Here is a 23,126-nt window from a genome sequence, read left to right as displayed (position 1 = left end):
AACTTTCAATTCCCCTGTAACAGCTGAGGAAACTGTATCAGTTACACAGCCGTTTAAGTCCTTCTCCACCTCTGGTCCAGATATCTTTCCAGCGATCTCCTATAAAAAATGTCCTGGTTCTCTTACCCACAAACTTATAGGTCTGTTGTCAGGGGCCATCCCTTCACTTCCCTTAGGAGCTGGGGAAGGACACCTATCCTCCATCACTGCCCACGTCCCGTTACCAAGCAACGGGACGCTCTGCCGGATCATGGGCGGCTATGCTGGGCACGCATGCGCATCTCTACCTTCTTTCTGTCGGCGGTCAGCTGTATCTGACCGTCTAAATCGCCATCCAACAATTAGGGGCCACTTCCCTCTATATAAGGCTCCTCCTAACTATGTCTGGTGCCAAAGAATTGGTTCACAAGCTTTTGCGTTCCTGCTGCCTGTTACCTGTTCCTGTTGTCTACTGTTTGGTTCTGACCACTGGCTTGTTCCTTGACTACTCCCTTGCTTATCGTTTGGTACCTCATTGTCTGCTGTGATTCTGACATTTGGCTAATGCCTGATCATTCTCCTGGATTCAATTGGCTTTGACCCAGATTGTTCGACCATTCCTGTTCACTATTTTATTGCACTGGTGACTAACTCATAGAACCGCGACCTGCAAACCTCACGTAGCCAAGTCCATACCTCCTTGCTCCGTGACTCCCTGTTTAGTTGTGTCAATACCAGTCACTGGTGAATCCAGTACAATTAACGTGACACCTGTTTAACTCTGCATGAGATGGTGGCTCCTTTGGTTCAGCCACTAGTACCGCTACGATCTCTGTTATCCACAAAGCAAGATGTGGGCAAGGATTCCACAGCTTGTGGGATTTATGGACCAATTTCTCTCTTGAACAACCTAAGAATTTTTGCCCAAATTTTGGCAAACAGGCTATATCAATGACTTTCTCACCTGGTTCATCCAGGCCAGGTTGGTTCTGTCCCTGAGTATCAGGCCCTAGATAATACCAGGAGAGCAATCGATCTAATTCAAACCATATTGATGAAATATAATGAACCATTAAAATGTTTTATATTTGAGCCCTCTGCATCTCTTTTTCTCATTACAATAATCTCACTCCACAAAATGAAATCTTGTCTTTGCATTGGTCTGCAAAACAAGGCACACTGGTCTGCCTGCTCCGTACAGTACCCTGATATTACAGGAAATCATTTATATCTGACTTTCAGTGTCACTATAATACTGATCAAATTAATCTATATGATTATGTAGATAGACACTAACTGCTTCAGAAAACCACTATGAGTACCAGTGGTCCTCATACTTTAATACATTTTATTTCACACAGAAAAGAAGATCTAAAATATCCCTACCTCCCCTCAATGTCATATATGTGATATATTACTGGAAACAAAGAAAGAGTCTTGGAGAGTAACATAGTTTCCTCTAAGAGGAAGTCGTCCATTATTAAATGCACTGTGGTGGGATGTCCTGTATGAAATGCAACACTTCTGTCAATTGTTTAATTTTTCTTTTCTACGTCACCAATAAATACCATTACAACATAAACATCCTTCACTAATTTTCTGCATCACACAGAAACATAGTTGGTAAAATGCAGCTGCTGGGAAAATTATATTATTGGAGACTGTGAGTCATATTTGGTCTTCTTTATTCTGCAGAGAAATACACTGGGTGCTTAATATAGGGTAGAAAATGATTATAACAGTATGACTCTCTGGCCTTCTGGGGGCTCCTGAAAATGACTGATTTCTCAGACATTAAACTTTTTGACTACACAAACTTGGAAAAGAACTTGGTCCAATGAAATAACAACCCACAGTCGAAGAAAAGTGTCTTTGTAAATCTCTGAGTACCAATTATGATATGATATTTCAAGGGCAAGGATTTAGTGAAGCTGTTTTGCTCAGCTATACATTGATTGCAGCAGTGCTGTATAATACTGCAATTACACTGCAATTCTCACCACCTCTCCTAACATTAGGACTTCTAATAAAAGCTGCAGAGGTAGAGAAGTATGAGAACAGCAATTGCCTAATAGCACTTTATAAATAGGATTGGTGTCTGTACAATTACACAGGCTTGTCTCCTTTTCTCATTCATTTCATATTGATCAGAATAAAGCAGCAAGACAAACATGTGGCTACTTATGTGTAAGTAACTACCCAGAATGCCCTGCTGCAGTGTAACCACTTGTGTTTCTTAGAAAATACAGGAATATAGATCCCCTGGGCCACTTAGAGACATGCCTATGGCTATGTATCCACATGGACGCATCCAGCATATAAAAATACACATGGATTCTAGATGTATTTCATGTCATATAGCCTACTAAAAGGCAATGTCAAATGCATGAAAAAAACAGTTCAGGGAGCTTGAACTGAACTGCAGAATAACAGATAACACTATGGATCCACCTGCAATTGCAGTGTATGTTTCATAGGGAGAACTGTATTTTTCATATTTTGACCTGTGTCTCAAATACATGTTCATGCACTGATTGATTCTGATGTTCCAATACTCAAAAGTGAAGACTGGAGAGAGAACAAGAAGAATAACATGATTCAGCTAGCACCCAGCAGAAAGCAAATTCTGTCTGGAATTAGGATACATAGTAATCATCATCATCATCACCATTAATTTATATAGCACCACTAATTCCGCAGCGCTGTACAGAGAACTCATTGGGGCTTACAGTCTAAATTCCCTAACACACACACAAAGACAGACAGACAGACTAGGGTCAATTTGTTAGCAGCCAATTAACCTAGCAGTATGTCTTTGGAGTGTAGGAGTAAACCGGAGCACCCGGAGGAAACCCACGCAAACACGGGGAGAACATACAAACTCCTCACAAATAAGGCCATGGTCGGGAATTGAACTCATGACCCCAGTGCTGTAAGGCAGAAGTGCTAACCACGACACCACCGTGCTGCCAATGAGATCTACTTCGTGTAAATGGAGATTCACTTTGCAAGGGCAATGACACAGGCAATGACAACTTGTTACACCTCCCCTCGGGAGATCCCAGAGAGGAGGTGAAGAGTAAGGTGAAGCGTCATTTTGCCATGTGTGGGCTGGGCCAAAATTAAGTGAGTCACTGCAATACGAGTCATGGCGACTCATATCTTGTCCACTTGAAGTGGACAGGATGCGGGAGAATGGCCTACTCTCCCAGGAGTCCGTAAGGCCTAACCGCAATTCAGGAGTCTCCCAGACATTCCGAGAGAGTGGGCAAGTATGGTTAAACCCTGGACCCCTCCCATAGTCCTACAACACACTGGTGGTTTAACGTTAGTGTGTTTGTGGGATAGAGAATGTAGGGGTCTATCTATTAAAATCTGACAATAATGTTCATTTTCTATTGCCGCGATAATCACCTATCGTGCACTCTATCTTTAAAATATTGTAGGAGATACTCAGCTTCCTCAGCGATTTTGACTTGGGGAGATAAGGCATAACTTACTGCTTTGCGGGCCAGTGTGACCAAGCTATTAATAGCTTAATATAAAAAATATTTTAAAAGCATTCACATTTAAAAAAAATGCTTTATTTAAATAATAAAGTATTTTTAATTAATTTGCTCTGTTATTGCCATCCAGAGATGTTGATAACAGAACAAGCAGAGCCCGTTACTGCTGCGATGCTTATTAAATAGACTTCCCAACAATTTGCATTGTGAATCCTACTGCAGGTGGGGGCTAATGCCAGAGATTGCACTGTTATGGTTGGCAGTGACCCCTTGTTGTATAAGAAAAAGCAAATACACCCATCTCGTTAGAGATAGCACATTTCACCCATTACTAAATAGACCCTTTAGTCTGTATGTGGTAGCATTTTTATTTATATTAATAAAGGTTACTAAATAATCAATAAATAGCCTCAAAGTTTGAAAGCTCCAGCTTACACTTGGAAGCCTATAACTGAAACTTTCTTAAAACTATATGTAGTTTAAATATTAAAAATATTCACCGGTCCTAACTCACAATGACATCAAATTAGATACCTATTAGATGAGATCTGATTTAAGAAAATAAATCAAACTGGGAATCCAGTTAAAAGGGTGCAACATATTAAAAGCATCTGTTTCTTTCTATCTGATCCACTGCAGCAGCCATGTTTGATTTCCCATGTGAGATATCAGCAGCTGTAACTGCAGTATTACAGATAGCATTGCACTATTATAACCTTTTAAAGAGAAGCTGTTTACATACTCAAATTATCAGAATTTATACTCACAATTAGAGGATCAAACACAATGCTATTCTCTGTTTAAGTATCACTGATAACACAGCAACTCGGGTCTATTTAATAACAGTAATAGCCCTAAATCCTGCAAAAAGTGGATTTTTCATAGGATTTAGGGCTTCTACCTATTTACCAAAGCCCCTAGCTGGTGAAAGCTATCACCTGCTATAGCAGGCAGACATGGCTGGGGGCTTGCTAATTACCAATAAGGACAGCAGGGGTACAAGTACTGCTGCTATTCTCTGGGCGTTAGCAGGCTCTGCCCACAGGAAAAAATTCTTAACTATTTAAAAAAATAATTTTTTTCTGTGTTTTTTTTAATTATTATTTTTTTATTTATTATTATTTTTTTTACCTTTTTTTTACCTTTTCTATTTTAATTTTGTAGAATCCGGAACTGGAAGCCCATGTCATCTGTATAATCATATACTCTTTATGATCAGCTATTTTTGGAAAAATAACTGGATTAAATGGATATATGTTTACGATACATTAGGAATATATTAAAATTATATTTTGTGAAATTCAATACAATTTGAAATGATGGAAGAGCAAGATCCGACATGAAAGAAAAGTCCATGGTTAGGATAGACTCATCATAATTTCCGGTTCCAGGTCAGTGAGGCTCTTAATTCAGTACTGCCTTTAAAATGAAAATATGCATTTCGTGGGTTAATACATTATCACTAAACCATCAAAACACCAGTGCTGCCCTATCCTGGAAAAGACACTTCCATAAAACTACTGGTATGTGACAGCTAGAGAAGTGATAAAGAATTTTACACTGCATTGAGCTGACAATATAACTCGATCATCCATGCCAGAGCCAGAGCTGAAATATAGTACACACTGCATTTGATTCATATAAATACTCAAATGCCAAAGGAACACTCAATAAAAGTCATCCAGCAGACATTAAAATATCATATCTTTCTTACAGATCTCACTTTCATCAAAAGGATACTATGCTACTATATCCGTGCTAAAAGTAAAACCACACTGTTGCACTGGTCCCTCCCCAAAAACAAGATTTCATTTTGCAGAGCAAAATAATCTAGATTGAACTCATTTGTAGCAGCATCTCCTTTGAGCGGATGGATACAAGGCACTGACCTTCATTTACTTTACTTTACATACTGGGTTGTCTACCTAGGAGCCCTGGTACAAGGCCATGGTGATAATTAATTGTCACACTGTGAGCAATGTATACATAACAATTTTTAAAAAAAATATTTACCAAAATAAATCAAGTACTGGAAATAGAATAAAACAACCTGAAAGCAAGAGATGATTATATTAACCCAGAGATTGCACTTCAATAAGTAAATGGACGTATTGTCAAACATGGATATGGGGTGATTGCTGCTATTAGAAAATGTATCTGAGAATGCATCCCAATGAAAACTTTGTTATTGGAGCCCAAGGAGCTGAGAAGCGGGCAATACAAAGTACCCTGCACCAAAGTGTTCAAAATGTATTGTATATATCCCCGCTGCCTCATTCTACCTTTTGTAAAGTGTAAGACAGCTTACAAAAGATCTGCGTAGATCTTAGTATAAAGAATATGTTGCTTAAATTCTAATTCCATCGCTAATATTTTTCGAATGTTCCCTTATCATTTATTAATGAGCTACCAAAAACACCTTTTGCAGAGGTTTCTGTGAATCCCAATACATCTACCACGATGCACTGCAGTGTCTGTCTTGCCACTGTGACATCATCACCAAGTTCCCTGCAGCATTGTTGCAGCAGTTAGAGTATTAATCCTGCTATTAAAAGAGATAACATCTGCAGACAAGGAAACTTCAAAAATTATTTTTGAAGTGGAAGTGGTGGTGCAGACAGCCCTAAGCTGGCCTAGCAGTGTCTGATAACCTAATCATACGTATTACTCTACATTGGGCCATGCATTGCAATATCTTCTAAATCACTTATTTTTGAACACATGTAGTTAATGATTCCCTAAGTCACCTGTACTCAAGAACGTATATTTCCTTAAAACTTGGACTGCTGTGGTTAACAACCCAGAGTTGTTAACCACTGTTCCAAAGTAAAGCTCAAAACAAAGCTCAAATGTATCATGTTGTATTGGCAAATATGTATATTTAAACTTACAGATTTAAATGAACAAACTTGTTTGAAAATGGGAATTTCCAATAATTCTGATGTGAAAAAGGGCTACTTTCCATCTCTGTTATTGTCAGTGTAGAATTACAAAATGCTCATGTGACAGAAAACCAGAATCCACATAGATTATAATAGTAGGCATTTTGTAACACTGCCATTACCAATAATGAGGTAATATAGCCACAAGTGTGGTACCCAAACAACAGTGATACCCCAGAGTTATCCCACCGCAATTGACACAATCATTATTGGGCATTTTATTAAATGCACTTGGAAGATTATCATCATCATTCTCTGTGTGTGGCCACATTCTGACCACGATTTGGCCAAATGTGACAGTGATCTTGTGGTTTGCTTGCAGGAATGCTGCGAGATCTAGATCTATTAACGCTAACTTTTTTTTTTGTTTGCATTTTTACAAATTGTTAGTAAATTATCCTAATGAACCTTTCTTCACTGTATTTCTCAAAACGTACATATTTTCTACAAATAAATAGCTTGAAATGGAAGAATTCACAGTGAGCTCTATAAAGTCATATCGCTAACTTGTATTGACGGTGAGTCTAAGTATGATGATCCTAGTTAAAAGAGGTAATGCTGGGTCTCCGGCCCTCACTTCATCTGTAGAGCCGTTCTACTGCGGCTTATTTGTTCCCCTTGCAGTCCTGGACGAAAATCGTAAGTGGCAGAACCAATCACAAGCTGCAAACTCCCACTTCTAACTCCCCTCCAATGACATTTAATCTAGGTTAACCAAATTAATTTGCTTCTGTATTACAAAACCGGCAGAGCCCCCGGGTAAAATCTGCTGCAATGAGCAGCCCCTGGGGTGGTAATTCAGTTTTAATATGCAACGGTCATATTATATTAAATGAATTGAACTTTGTATTCTTCCATACTTCTTCATGTAAGATAAATATATTACTATAAACGATTGTCAATTCCTATTTTACATTTATAATGATATAATTCAGTTATATGTATTTTAAAAATCCTTATTAGTTGAACAAAAATAAAAGAACTCTCTTAGAAAACGACAGTATCATTTTAACAAGCCTAATAAAAGAACATATTTCTCTGGAAATGAGGAAAAAACAACAATTTAGGTTATAACAGAAAATAATCCTCTCACAACATGAAATTACCTAGCGGCAAGGGAATTAATTACCAGACGATGGTCTGTACTAAAGTGAATAATTTGTTAATTACTTAATCATAATAATCAACTTTTTGCCAACCTTCAAGACATATTATTGATGCACCTACATATGAGCATGTAAATTGCTTCACAAGAATTTGTGATGATTACAGTGAGTCATGGAAGGTCAATGTGTTCTAAAAGAACATTTGTTATGCTTCAACTATGTAAAATAGCAAGAAGGCTCCTTCATAAGACCACTCTAATATGGCAAGCTCTGAGCTAAAATTGTACACGGACACTTATATTAAATGCTAAACACAGAGAAAAGCACAAGGTGGCTTACTTGTTCTCAGAACATTCTTCCTCTAGACCAGAAACACTACTGAAAATAAAAAGAATGACGCATGATGATTTGTGACACTGCATTTTGCAAGGAAACGTACAGTTCTGCTCTAAACCATGAAAAGAGCACTCCTTCTCCACATCAGAGGTGATGGAGGATTTCAGCACAGGGAAATGGGAATGGAATGGCACAACCGCATACTTGCCAACTCTCCCGGAATGTCCGGGAGACTCCCGCATTTTGGGTGAGTCTCCCAGACTCCTGAGAGAGTATGGCAATCTCCCGAATCTGCCCACTTCCTAGTAAAGTGGGCAGAATTTGGTCCAAAATGCCGCGACTCTCTGGGAATCGCGGCATTTGGCCCCTTCCCCATTGTAAAATGACGCGTTTGCGTCATTACATTACCAGGGGTGGGTCTAAAATGACGAGATTTTGGTGCCCCGCCCCCCTCGGCAGGCTCCCGGAAGCCAACTTCAGAAAGTTGGAAAGTATGCACAACAGACTGCATGGTAATGAATAACCCTGCATGTGCACCCTTGCCATACCTCCCTACGTTGTAGCAACTTGAACCAGAACAGGTGGTGTGGCCATATCACAATGGGGGAGTGTTCACATCATAAAGGGGGAGTGCCCATTAAGCAGAATGGCGGACAGAGAACTCAAATTAGCACTGTCCTGCCAAAATTGGGACAGTTGGGGGCAGGGGAGAGCTGTCAAATTTTAGCCCAGGGGCAAGACTTGACTCAGTAGCCTATTAGGAACATTTTAAAGAAGGAAAAAAATGCAGATGACCCAGCCCAAGGTAGCCCACTATGGGACTGGCTCGGGGGCAGATGCCCCCCTGCCTCCCAGCCCAGCCTGCCCCTGGTTGGGAGATATGCCACCACAAGTCCTCCTGTGATCAGGTTGCAATGCAGAGAGTGAAAATGTCTACACCAAAATGTCGTAGAGTTGGATGCAAAATGAGAGTAACGTACTCTTAAGAAAAGAACACGGAAACTGAACATAGTTATGTCCATATGTAGAGTCATACACATCTCAAAATGCAACCACCTCCACATCAGTAGCATATGCTCCTGGTTTACGATAAGTCAGCAGCACGTATAGGCACCTGCCGTACAGCAGGTGCAAAACAAATGCTTCCTACCAGGCGTACATAAGTGATTCTGCAGGTCTGCATGAGCCACATTTGTGTGAACCTGCATTTAATGTACTCATCCTGTGTTTGCACTCCCATTCCCTGCCCTGACACACCTCTCCAGATGCAGGTGACGTAAGTGCCAGAATCACAGAGAACTGCATAGGAGCATAAGCGTGCAGTCACTTTCTGGACATGTGCAGAGTGATTTCACACAAGATACACAACGCAAACTGGCGTTATGTCTCATAATTGACAACACTGGATAAGATTTGCAGACACACCTTTTTGCTGAATAGTTAACTGCATGCAATGGGAAAATGATAACCTTCATTGCACTGTACAACTTTGGGTATGGTTATTCAAATTACTGTGTGTGGTATTATTTATGTGTGTAAGTTTTGTAACATAAATAATAATTTAAAGAACACAAATATGCATACCTCCCAATATTCCAAGTTGTTGAATCAGGACACTATGAGAAGGGGGTGGGGCCACCTCACAATGGGGGCAGTGGTCACATGATGTTATCCTCCAAGCATTGTCCATAATATGCTAGCACTGGCCATATTATAACACTAGTGTTCCATTATAGAACAAATGCTTACCATTGCACTTCCTCATTGTCTTGTTCTCAATTTTAAAGCAGTGCAGAGTATTCTGGCGTGTTATAAATAATAACAATTAAAAATGTATACACCACCATTCACCTTCCAGGCTCTGTGCTACATGTCCTCTCTGGATCCCATGTCCAGAATCGGCTTTCTATAGTAGAATCGATTGTTGAATGATAAAGGGGCTGGCAGGCATTAAACACGAGCAGCAGCTAACTTAGCCCTGTGTATCTATAGATACTTCAATATTGAAAAGTAAGATCCAAAAAGGACATGGAAGACTATACAGAACAGAGCATCAGTTACGTAAGTCTGCACCTGCGCACTGCACATATAAACTACAAAACCTCAGAAATGTTGGGACTATTGGCATGTACGATGTACCTGTACCTTGACACAACTTGAGATGTTCTGATGCACAGTAAAAGTATAGACTACTGTTGTATGCTATCAGCCAGTATATTCTACAGAGGTCCTCAGAGAAGGTCAGAGTTTCTCAGCTCCCCACAATGTGCTGTAGAGTGGCTCTGTAACAGCCGTAAAGTCACTGTGCAGCAATGTAACATCACAATGTAACTCAGAGAGGTTGCGAAGGAAAATCTGTGATGCTTGGGTACCGTAGCACCTGGAAATGGCCGCAGCTGGACATCTCCGTGATGTCTGACAGCTCATCGCAGGGAATTGAATTTCCCCTAATAGAGTCAACTGTAGCTTTCAGACCACCAATTGAAAAGAACCAATTTAGACCATAATAAACTAAATTGGAAAACAATATAGGTACATTTCAGAAATAATTTACCAGCAGCGTAAAAATGCAACTTCTATAAAGCACAACTAAATAAGTGTGAAGCAATATTTCAAAAGCCTTCAAAAGTTTCTGATCTTCGCTGCTCCACACAATGTACTGAAATTAAATTACTCAAGTCTGAGAGAGGGCGATTTTCACAGAACTGGCAGGGGAATAACATGACCCAGACTGGGTAAGCCGGCACTCAACAGCTGGGACAATATATTGTATCAGCCAGCAAAGTCATAATGCTCTCCAGTGTAATGATATCTAATGGTACCCTATTTTCTCCAGTGTCTTTATGTCTCCTAGCCTTCATACAGCAGGTACATTGCTGTAAGCATTATTCCTCAATAATATATCCATAGCACGTTTATTTTATGGGGAGAATATCATCCTGATTCCTTTACTGCCCTGCCGGTTCTAGAAAACTTTTCATATGCAAATACAAATGGAGATAATGAGCGGAGCAAAATCACAGTCTTTATGTATCGTTAGTACAGCAGCTGCATGGTTTAAATAAGGACTATTGTTTGCAATGACAACTATATATATGTTTCTAACATATCTGCCTTAATTTTGCAAGTATTTGCTTCTCCCTTATCTTTTACGCTAAATCCCTTTACTTGGTAATGACTCCACTAGTGAGGCAGAAAACGCAATTATTTTGTTATTTTCCAAAAATTGAAATATATTCTTTTACAGCAGCCAAATCACCTTACATAAAAAGCAGTAATCTCAACAAATTGTTAAGGGCATTTTAGACTACATGTAATCAGTAGGTCAGAGGCAGTATGTCAGAGTTTTCTTTCCATCTCCCACAATGCACAGCCAAACATCACCAGCCATTTTTGATCATGCTACCCCTTCATTCCTTATGTATTATAAGTAATAACTTTAAACTGTCTCACAACATATGGAAGTATTTTGTGTGTATAATCAAGTTGCATAGTATCTTACAGAATAACATAATAATATTGGTATACCCCAGTGTGCTCTTTGTGTACTTCAGGCATTTGTCATCTACCTCTACCTAGGTGCACACTGAAATCATAACACAGTAAAACGCGAACAAAATTGTCCTTAAAGTACATGTTTCGTCTACATATAGTTGAAGCCAGTGGTAGTCATTCCTGCGAATGACAAAACACCGACCACACTTAAAGCGACATGATAAGCACAAAGCCTCTCATTCCTGATATGGGGCGATTACAGACAGCAAAAAAAAAAAAATTCCGATACACGAACATACTGTCAGACACATGGACGTTAATTCTAAAAGCGACACTTATATTCCTTCTGTTAAGGGGACAATGCAAGGAACCAGTGGGTGTACAAGTCCTTGTAAAAAACATTGTACACCCACCGGCTCCTTGCATTGACCCCTTAACAGCAGGAATGTAAGTGTCACTTTTAAAATTGACGTCCATGTGTCTAATGGTATGTTCATGTACCTGAATTGTTGGTTGTCATTTTTTTAATGTGTCTGTAATTGCATTATTCCGGGAATGAGAGGCTTTGCATTTATCATGACTCTATAAGTGTGGTTGGTGTTTTGCCATTCGCACTATCCTACCCCACCTGCTGAAGAAGCTTTTTATAAATTAAAGTAATTCTACTGTGATTTTTGAAAATATTCAAACTGCGTAAGGGGTCCCTAGGACAGCTTTTTATAAATATTTGCAGCTTCATTATGTTGCAGTTTAGGAGTGGAGTTCCTATTTTATTGGATACTCCTATGAAAAATTCTGCAATATGGGACTAGCAAAAATATATCTTTAATTTATAAATTTGTAATAAAAGTATGGGGATAATTTGCTGGCACTCTGATTAAAATGGGAAGGTGAACTAGGAGCTTCAACAGATGAGGAATGGTGTAATGCATTACGAAATACCAGAGAGTCAAATTCAGCTTTATATATGGCATAGGGTGTACCTCTCACCAGTCAAAATAATACAATTTAGTACAAGGGAGGAAACAAATTGCCGAAAAATTTGGAGAAAGCTTATGTACTTTTTGGGCTTTGGTTATTGTTATTAAACTGCATACAAGACACTGGAGTATCCATGTGTTTACACTACCTAAAAATAACTATATTTGGTTTAACAATTAAAAGTCTCTTGGGTAAAACATGTAGCCAATATGTGGTTAATCTCCTCACCTTGGCCAAAGTATGTCTAGCCACTTGGTTGGCACCTGGGGGCCCTAAGTTCTGGCTTGATTTAGTCAATGAAACATTGGGTCATGAGCGGTTTGTTTGTCTTAGCAGAAAAAGTGAATCCAAATTCTTAAAGGTCTGGTCCAAATGGATTATGTCACCTTATGCATTAATTGGGGCTAATGATGAATCTGGGTGTTCAGTTCTTGATATATTAATTGTGGTCTATGTTTTATTTCAATTTACTATTACTATAGATATATTGTATATTGATATATGTAGTACCTACCTATTAGATTATTGTATAAAACTTGAATATGGTTCTGATGTAATGTTTCTGAATGTATTTTACTAGACCTATGTATAGTAAGTAATATGTATTAATTTACCTTGTTGTGCATTATTGAAAACATTTTAATTAAATAACCATGATGGGAATAAAGAATCTTGGGCCTGATTCATTAAGGATCTTAACTTAAGAAACTTCTTATTTCAGTCCCCTGGACAAAACCATGTTACAATGCAAGGGGTGCAAATTTGTATTCTGTTTTGCACATAAGTTAAATACTGACTGTTTTTTCATGTAGCACACAAATATCAACTTTAAATTTCAGTGTACAAATAAGCTATCAAGTATTTGTGTGCTACATGAAAAAACTGGCAGTATTTAACTTATATGCAGAATACTAATTTGCACCCCTTGCATTGTAACATGGTTTTGTCCAGGAGACTGAAATAAGAAGTTTCTCAACTTAAGATCCTTAATGAATCAGGCCCCTGGTAACTTCCCTGGAACATTCCAAAAAATTATATGAAAATACTAAATTATTATGCCCTAATTACGACTGCCAATAGATGCATGTGTAATAATAAAAATATAGAAAAGAAAAAAAAAGTAATACTACTGAGAATTCATTTTGCGCTTTATGTTGTATTGTCTGCAATGCTTGTTCAGCTCACAAAATGGCTGTCTTATCTGCAGAAGGTGACATGTGCATTTTATGAAATTAAACAGCTGGTAAGCTCACTAGCATATCAGTTCCACACCAGTTATTGGTCTGAATTCTCCTAAATCACATAATTTAATATCAATTAAGGTCAGACATCACAGGCAATTTATCTATTGAATGTCCACACTACAAAGGTTATACAGTCAGGCCATATAACAAACTGAATTATCTACAACCCACAACAAATTGGTTGCTTGTGTACTTAAGTAATACACTTGTGCTTATTTAAAATTTCTCTACATTTACAATATATTAAACATAGTACTATATTTGATGGGGTAAGGCTGGAAGTTGCACCTGTAACCCAGTTGCCTCAAACCATAGGAACTTATTTAATAACATGGGACATAGAGTCATGATGTGCCATGACTTATAGCAATCAGATATTAGCATTTGATAGCGTAGTCTGACTAATGGATGCTAGCATCTGATTGGTTGCTAATGGTTACAGTACATGTGTCCTTGACATATTTTATTAAGACATACTGTTCCTATCAAATATTTCATTAATACAGCTTATTAGTTTGAATATACAGCTGAGAAGAGTTCACTAAAAATAATAAAACAATCCGTGTACACATTTTACTGCTAGGAATTTCAATTTGAATTCACAACGCACAGCGTTTAGTATAGCATACAGAGGGATGGATACATGACTGACAAGCAAAACCAAAATGTAATGGAATTCCAGGGGGTTTATATAAAAATGCATTAGGATGTACCGACAGTGTAATATAAGTACACAAGGTAGCAATTGGGAACCACTTTCGTTTTGTGCACCTGCTTAAGCAACACAGCAGAGGCAGGCATGTAATTGTAATAAATGAGGATGTTCTAGCAAAAATATGCACACACAGAGGTTGCAGACACTTCTGTCAGACAGCACATTTATTAAAATGCAGCGAGTTTCTGGTGCGCAATACTATTTCATGCTGGAGGCTTCAGGGAGAGATAACCCAGAATTTTACGAGTTTTTATGAGACTAACATTTCCTCAACAATGACAGAGCGCCATGAATACTTACAGGTAACCAAACGGACAGTATTTGTCACAGACCACAGGCTTGCACTTCTTGGGCCGCGGCCGGCACTGGCAGATCTCACAGTTATGATGGTGGGTCTGAAAGCCATATGGACAGTCCAAGGCACAACCTGATATAAGTCCAGTGCAAAGCTCCTCTCCTTTAAAACATAAAAATAAAATTTAGTTTATATGGTTTGTATTGCAAAGTTACATATTTTGGAAACATTATATATTTTGCATGACTCATTTTCAGACAGTGGTTAAGAGGTTAAGTATGGATGGACACATTCTGCCATTTAAATAATACTACATATACAGTATATATTTTTACCTTATACTATGTCAAGGAAAATCTCATTTTCCAAGCCTATAACCAACATTTTTTAGGCTTTCGTTTTTTAAGAATTTTTTATTACTATTTATATAGCACCAATCATATCACATAGTGCTGTACAGAGCATATGTAGTCATTCGCATCAGTACCTAACCAATTGGAACTTACAATCTACATTCCCTACCACATACACAGACCATGGGGTATATTAACTAAACTGCGGGTTTGAAAAAGTGGAGATGTTGCCTATAGCAACCAATCAGATTCTAGCTGTCATTTTGTAGAATGTACTAAATAAATGATAACAAAATTGGTTGCTATAGGGAAGAACATATTTTTAAACCCGCAGTTTAGTAAATATATCCCCTAGGATCAATTTTGTCAGAAACTAATTAACGTACCAGTAGATCTTTAAACTGTGGGAGGAAACCGGAACACCACGTAAACATGGAGAGTACATACAAACTTCGCTGTAAGGCAGCAATGCTAACCACTGTGCCATTATTCTGTTTTATTAAAAATGTTACTATTTTTCCAATTAATGTGGCCTCTATATGGTTAGCGTCTAAGAATTTTACTTCAAAATAGCAAATCAAATAACATGACAAGTCCTTGTCCTGTTAATCAATGTGTAATCACACAGCAAAATGTATCTCTAGGCTAAACAAACTGTACTTATAAATAGGCATGTTTTACCCTTAAGTTATTACGGTAATCAGTTCTCAAACTATTCTTTTTCCCACGGTAGTTTTGCATTTTTTCAAGCAGACTGTTAATACTCCTTAGTACAATTTTGTTTTTCTGACTCATGATTTCCTAGATATTTTAAGGATTTTCAGGAATCCTTGCTATTTATGCGATACAGATAAATAAACTGGTCTGTCAGTAATGTACCATATTAGTTTAGATTATGTTCGTGGTATGTCTGTGTCTGCAATATATTGTCGTACCAAGCACACTTATAATGCAGCCCTGATGGGTAGCATTGCTAGGTCAGTCATTATTTTTCCTTAACACATATGATATATGCTACACAGCTGCATTATTACATTTAGTTGATATGCATGTCATACCTACAACAGTCACAACCTCAGGTATGCAGCATACATTTGCAATTGGCTAACGGCTGTGAATGCTTTCAGCAAATACAATAAATTTAGCTGTAAAACCTTTCTTATAATGTACTTAAAAACAGTCAAGTGGTGAAACCTATGTTTTTACTGTAATGGTAAGGCTACATTGTATGTACTCACATTCAACTTTGTTGCTTAGATACAATATAACCACAACAAAAGAGAATATATAGAAAATAAAACAGCAGTGATGAAAACACAGCAGTCATAACAATAAATCCACACTAAATTAAAGTAAACAAATGTTACAAATAAACTACCAGCATCTTTGTAGATATATATAGAATAATACATACTTTCCTATAAATTATAAGGTTATTAGAAGTCGCCCAGCACAGGTAAAGCTCATTTAAATATGTCACGGATATCCATTCTAATATCCCTACTTTAAAGTCGGGAGAACATTATTCCTTATATATTGTGAAGTACAACTACAAGCAATGACATCAGAACTCACCATCTCTAAAGATATTATTTGTAGGATTTTATATATGTATTAGCATCACTAATATATTAATGTATTATATATGTCATTATTACCATTATGTAACGTTTGCTGTTTGAATACTTCTGTGGAATCTAAAATGTTATTGAGAGTTACCCGTTATATCAATTGTCAATTAAGCTTCATATGGGGAAAAATATTTTCTTCCTGAAACCAAAAATGGATAAAACACCCCTCTGAAACATCCGCTACTATTAAAAGCTAGATATACCACTTCTAGTAAGAAAGTGTCCAATCCACTTTTAAATTTAATAATACCCCGGTTACACTGCCTCAAAAACCCTGGTTATGGCGGGGGCAAGCCCCGACGACCCGGGTCGGGGCTGAGTGTGAACGGGTCACCTACTAATCTAACCCAGGAATTAGACCCCGGTCTTTTGGAAGGTTATTCCCAGGTCCAAGTCAGGTAGCCTCAAGTTTGAACAGTGAGACCCGGGTTGAAATCTATGGAAAACATGAAAAAAACAACTTACATCACAGCTCCTCTTGTGATGTTGTCATGGAGACCCTGATTCAGTGGGAACGTGGTCCACCTGGTAATTTGCTAGGGTGGGAGGCTCTCTCCCCCGGTAATATCCCAGGTTCATATACCTGGGATATTGCAGAGTGGGCATTGTGAAAGTGGTTTTACTGAACTTGCTATCACCATGGTATGGTAAGGAATTCTTCTATTCTTAACCACCATTACAGCAAGGAAGCAACTCCTATACTGTTGGTGAAATCTTTCTTGCATTCACAACAGATCACTTTGTCTATGGCCCTTGGTATGAAAATTTAATTAGACAAATCTTGGTTATATTTATACATGTTATTTAGGTCACCTCTAAGTTGCCTTTTCTCCAAAGTAAACCTTTTTTTTCAAATATCCCATTATAATTTAACCCTTTCTTTATTTTTTATTAATAAGGCTCCCAGACTCTGAACTTTCTTGAGTTCTCATATGTCCTTCTTCACTGAGGTGTCCAGAACTGTTTCCCATATTTAGGATGTGGCCTAACTAGTGACTTCTACACTGGTGACAGTATGTTTTGCATCATGTGCAATTAGCCCCCTTTTTATGCACCCTGGGAATATATTGTCTTTGCAGCCCCTGCCTGGCACTGTGTGCTAGTGCTCAGCTTTCCTAAGCTTTCCCATCTCATTTTTTAACAACTGTATTCCATTTAATGTGTAATTAGTATATTTATTTCAGAAACCTCTGTGCATAACCACATTACATTTCATTTGCCATTTCATGACACCTTCCTTTCTAGATCATTTAAAAGGTTATTAATGAAAGAAATTGAAAAGGGCATGGCCCAAAATTCATCCTTGTGTACACCGCTAAACCACCACCTATATACATACTTTCTCCCTAGACCTAGTAAATAAAAAAATATAAAAAAAACTTTGTTAAAAAAGTTGTCATTAATGCTTATATTATTAACAAGTGACATTAATTCAACAGTTTTCTTCCCGTCTTTTGCAAATGTTTATTCCACATATGCATTGGATGTGTCCTGCAGTGTCTTGTGTAGTAGAGCAGAGCAGACCTACACCCAAACTCATCAGCGCAGCATGCATGTCTCCATGACTCAGGCACACTATCTTTACCAATCATTTTTTCTGCTTCAATGGTAGCCAACCTGATTTCTTTTCTACAGATTTTGCTACATTCTTTGTATTTCCATAATGCATTATCAGTCCTTTCTAGTTTTAACAATTTAACTACTCTTTTTTTTTTGCTTGTTACTTCTTGTTTAACCACACTAGGCCTGATTCATTAAGGAGCATAAATACCGAAACGTGACATATTTTACTTAAAATTACACTGTACTTGCTCAGAGACGGGTACTCCAGTGAGTGCAAGTACATCCAATTGATCTTCGAAAGCAAAGGACACGTCTAACAGCCTACAATTCATGTAGTCAATGTACAGTAAGGGCGTGCAACAGCAATATGCAATTCAAGCTTTGGGCATCTCTAAGGTTCGTGTTTTTCAGTCGTATCATGTGCACCAGCTGATAGGCAGATACAAGTGCTGTGTGATAGTGACGACGGACGTGTATGCATACTACAACATGTGTTTGCAATCGAGCAACTGTAACAATGTATTTTATGTACAGTAGACATTTAGACCATCCTGATAACTGTATTACATGAAGATAAATATATATATATATATATATATATATATATATATATATATATATATTTATTTTCAATAATGAATATATTATTAACAGGTGGCAATAATTAAATATGCATTGTTTGTATCCTGCAGTGTGATGTGACTATCTCAATACAGCAACTGCTGTATATACAGAGCGTAACTACACCCACATTCATATTTATATAGATCCGCTTGTAGTTGAGTACAGACGTATGTATGCCCGACTTACGTGCATTTTTAAAAGACAAAACGCACAAACGACAAAATTGATAAAGGGTATGGAGTCATTAAGTTATGAGGAAAGGTTAGCCAGTTTAGGCATGTTCACTTTAGAAAAGAGGCACCTAAGAGGAGATATAATTACTATGTACAAATACATTTAGATTCAATACAGAGAACTTTCATGGGAACTTTTTACCCCATCATCATCATCATCATTTATTTATATAGCGCCACTGATTCTGCAGCGCTGTACAGAGAAATCATTCACATCAGTCCCTGCCCCATTGGAGCTTACAGTCTAAATTCCCTGACATACACAGAGAGAGAGAAAGACTAGGGTTAATTTTGATGGCAGCCAATTAACCTACCAGTATGTTTTTGGAGTGTGGGAGGAAATCGGAGCACCCGGAGGAAACCCACGCAAACACAGGGATAACATACAAACTCCACACAGATAAGGCCATGGTCGGGAATTGAACTCATGACCCCAGCGCTGTGAGGCAGAAGTGCTAACCACTTAGCCACCGTGCTGCCCCTCCCAAGGACTATACACAGGACACGCGGTCACCCCCTAAGGTTAGAGAAGAGGAACTTTCACAACCAGCAAGGGAAGGGGGATCTTTACAGTAAGGGCAGTCAATATATGGAATTTACTGCCAGGGAAGGTTGTGATGGCAGATTCAATAGATATGTTTAAGAAAGGGTTAGACAGTGTATCCAGGGATACGACCGTTAAGTTAATTAAAATGAAGGATAATAGTGGATATAGGGTGAAAATAGGAATGCAATATTGGGTCTGGGGGGATTTTCACAATTGAAACAGATTGGCGGTTGCTTACTCTGGATCAATTTCAAATATAAGTGAGGGATCGCAGGAGATCCAAAATTGGTTGAATTTGATGGACTGGTGTCTTTTTTCAACCTCATCAACTATGTTACAATACATTCTTTTGCATGCCTTGAATGAATCAGGCCCACTGGTTGCATTTAATATCTAGAAATGTTTTTGTAATATGTTATGTGCCTACAACAGCCATTATTTTCTTAAAAAAATCCTCATTTGTACTTTTATTTAAGAGTACATGTTCCCATTCTACAGTATTCAAGTCAATTCTTCGAGCAGATTAAACTTATAAAATTCACAGTTTTTGTAGCTCCTTATTGAAACTCAAGTAAAATGTTGCCATGGTGTAAGGACTGTTAAATGCCCCTTTTCCTGTATTATATAAAACCACCTTCAAGCATTTAAAACTGTTACAAACATTATCAAACTCTAGGGAGCACCTGAAAGACTGTCAGTAAGAGTCCCAGTAAAATAATGAAGCCATTTGGCGTCTCTGGCATCTGAAGCACAATATTCTGAAGTGTATTTCCACAAAAATATTGTTTAAGACAGATTGGACGTTTTTCAAAATGCTTTCATCCTGCATGTAACACACAGAATTGTTTATATAAGAAGACATCTGTTTGACCTCTATTTCTTCTGCTGCCATCACAAAAATGTGTTGGCCTCCTGTATTGACAAGTCATAGTGTCTGCAAGATAAAGCTCTTGTAGGACAGGTGCAGGAAAGCAAAAATTTGCGGAGAGACTCTTGACAATAAACTGAACTATTAACCTTACGGTCAGGTGCCGTCATTTCTCATTTCTCCACTCATTTAAAATAATAAGAAATAATGATAATAATGTGAGTTGGCAAAATAAATCTAGAGCTATGTATGAAGTGTTCTGGAAAATAATTACTTAGCAGGAATGTATTGGTGTCAAAAGAAACCAGTTTGACAATACTGACAACATGACCCACACTATATCTTCTACATAAGAAACTTCATCTAATCCACAGTCATTTAAATGCATAAAGCAACAAATGAAATATGAGTAATTTCTTATAAACACGTCTTATTCATTTCTTATAAACACATGGCCATTATGGGTACATCTTTACTAACGATTCTGACTGCTCCATCTAATCAGGATAGGAAAAACAAAGCGGAGAAAAAGTTATATGTCAGTTTATTTCTATTGTTTTATGTCTTGCAGCCTAGTTTGCAGAGGGAGGTAAACACATACCTAAAAGCTGCTATACAGTTCTGTGCCTTAACCTCATAATATTAGTGAATGGGAACTTCACATAAAATAAACACACCAAAAATAAATAAATAATTAACTTGTTAATATTGTCTTGTGGTACAAGGGCAAACGCAGGATTTGTAGAGTGGGGTTTCCATGCCACACCACAAGTGGGCGTGGCCAACATGCTTCGGGGCGTAGCTATAATTTTAGACAGTGCTTGGCTGCTCTCCAACTCTTCCTATTCCCATCATATACACGGGCATTGCTGCATGCACTACTGTTAGGGGCACAGAGCTCTCCCTTTTTGAGCAGAGCCGTGTGAATCGAGACATACCTCCCAACTGTCCCTACAATCAGGACAAAGTCCTGATTGAGTGTGTCAGAACAGATGGCAGACTGTCCTGCTCTCTCCTACCTGTTCTTGCTGCTTTCAACATTTGTTGGGGAAAGATGGCTGTGAACAGTGCAGACAGAAACGATCTGCAGACAAGCTGCAAAGTGGCTGGTCCCAGGGCAGATTCCAGCCACCTCAAGCATACAGTACCCCAGGCTGGGATGGGGGGTTTCCAGGCACTAGGAACCCCCCCCCCCCCCCCCCAGTTCGCCTATGTGGTAATTGTTTTAATCTATATAAAGACTGCAAGCTCTTACGAGCAGGGTCCTCTCTACCCTCTGTCTGCATATTTGTATCATGTATGATTTGTCATTCTGACGGTTCAGCGCTACAGAGTTTTGTGGAGCCTTAGAACTAACCGATGACGAAACTGGATTTAGCTGTTTTTTCCAAGTTAGAAACCTGTCATCAGGGAAACCGAATCACACAATATTAAGGGAAGAAGTGGCCAACTGCACTGTGACTATGGCTGATGGCAGCTCGGTGATGTTTCCCTTTCATCTTAAAAAAAATTCTTGGTCAGCTTCTGTGTCAATCCACTTGCACTGCTCTATGACTTTGAACCCTGTCACTAGTTGTCTGGGGAGAAAAGTACGAAGCCATCGTTTTAAATACTCTGTGGTCCTTGAGGTCTGAAGAGTCACAAATTACATTTTCAGTGAAGTAGAGTAAATAAATAACAAACATCTTAAAATGATTTTGACATAATTGTTAAGAGTTACCTTGAATAAACCTAGCCATCTATTAATCCCTGCGATAGCTTAAAGGGAAATTGGATAATGAAACATGGAAGGAACATGCTGTGCCCCATCGTTTTCAATAGAAAATTTGTACTATACTGCAAACACAAACCAATGATTCCTATTATTTTTGTCCGAGTTCCATTTGCCACTTGGTGATAGCACATAGCGAAAATGTGCGCAAACCCTATGATGTCACCGCTTACGGGGAGAACAACATTCTGACAGAAGAAACTACCTCCAGCACTACAAAGTGTTAATAGCTTTAACAAGAAATTGGATAGTAGTTTTGCATGCTGTACAAGAGATGCTATAAGACACAGATAACACACTCCTGGTTTTAAACTGTGAATATCCTGATAATGGCATCATTGAGCTAAATGCAAGAGCACAATTTTCTTACATGCAGTAAAAAGATGAAAGCTCAGTAGGTATAATTGATGATGATTAAAGGATTACTTTCTATTTATGACATGCAAGGAGAAATAGAGGGAGTCCCTTGAAACTAGGTCTAATTTGTGATACATTTGTGCTTAATTAAAGGTAATTTTATTCAGTACTATGCAAAATTTGCAGTTCAAAAACACGATGCACATAAATGCACAAACGTTAATAATTGCTGATATCACTTAGACATGTTACAACGTATTCTACCTGCGCAGCAACCTGACACGTCCTAGTTTTATTTTCACAGAAAATCACAGAAAAAAAAAACAATTAACCTGTACTGAGATAGGTCCTCTCCTAGTGGCTGTGTTAATCTGACCACAGTGAGAGGCACTTAACTGCTGGGCATGAAAACCCACTTATTGTATATAATGTTTTCAAGGATGATAGCACCCCGCTGGATGCAGTCACAATAAAGATTTCTATATACTCTGCTCTGCTGTGTCTAATGAGAACAGACCCCTGGTGGGTCAGAGTGGTACAGGTGTTTATGCATGCTTGCCACTGCAGCTTCTCACAAGGT

At 38.2% G+C, this 23,126-nt stretch overlaps 1 protein-coding gene across 1 annotated transcript in view; it reads right to left on the bottom strand.

The window, feature by feature from the left end:
- CRIM1 (cysteine rich transmembrane BMP regulator 1) overlaps positions 1-23,126 on the bottom strand; it is a 568,056-nt gene that overhangs the window by 65,180 nt on the left and 479,750 nt on the right. The window contains exon 9 of the mRNA XM_075203677.1: positions 14,605-14,761. Within this exon, the coding sequence (XP_075059778.1) occupies positions 14,605-14,761 (157 nt within the window). The remainder of the gene's footprint in view (positions 1-14,604; positions 14,762-23,126) is intronic.

The sequence above is a fragment of the Mixophyes fleayi genome, chromosome 3 (assembly GCF_038048845.1).
Source record: "Mixophyes fleayi isolate aMixFle1 chromosome 3, aMixFle1.hap1, whole genome shotgun sequence".
NCBI lineage: Eukaryota > Metazoa > Chordata > Amphibia > Anura > Limnodynastidae > Mixophyes > Mixophyes fleayi.
Note: the sequence above shows the minus strand (reverse complement) of the source record. Positions and strands in the feature narration are given on the sequence as shown.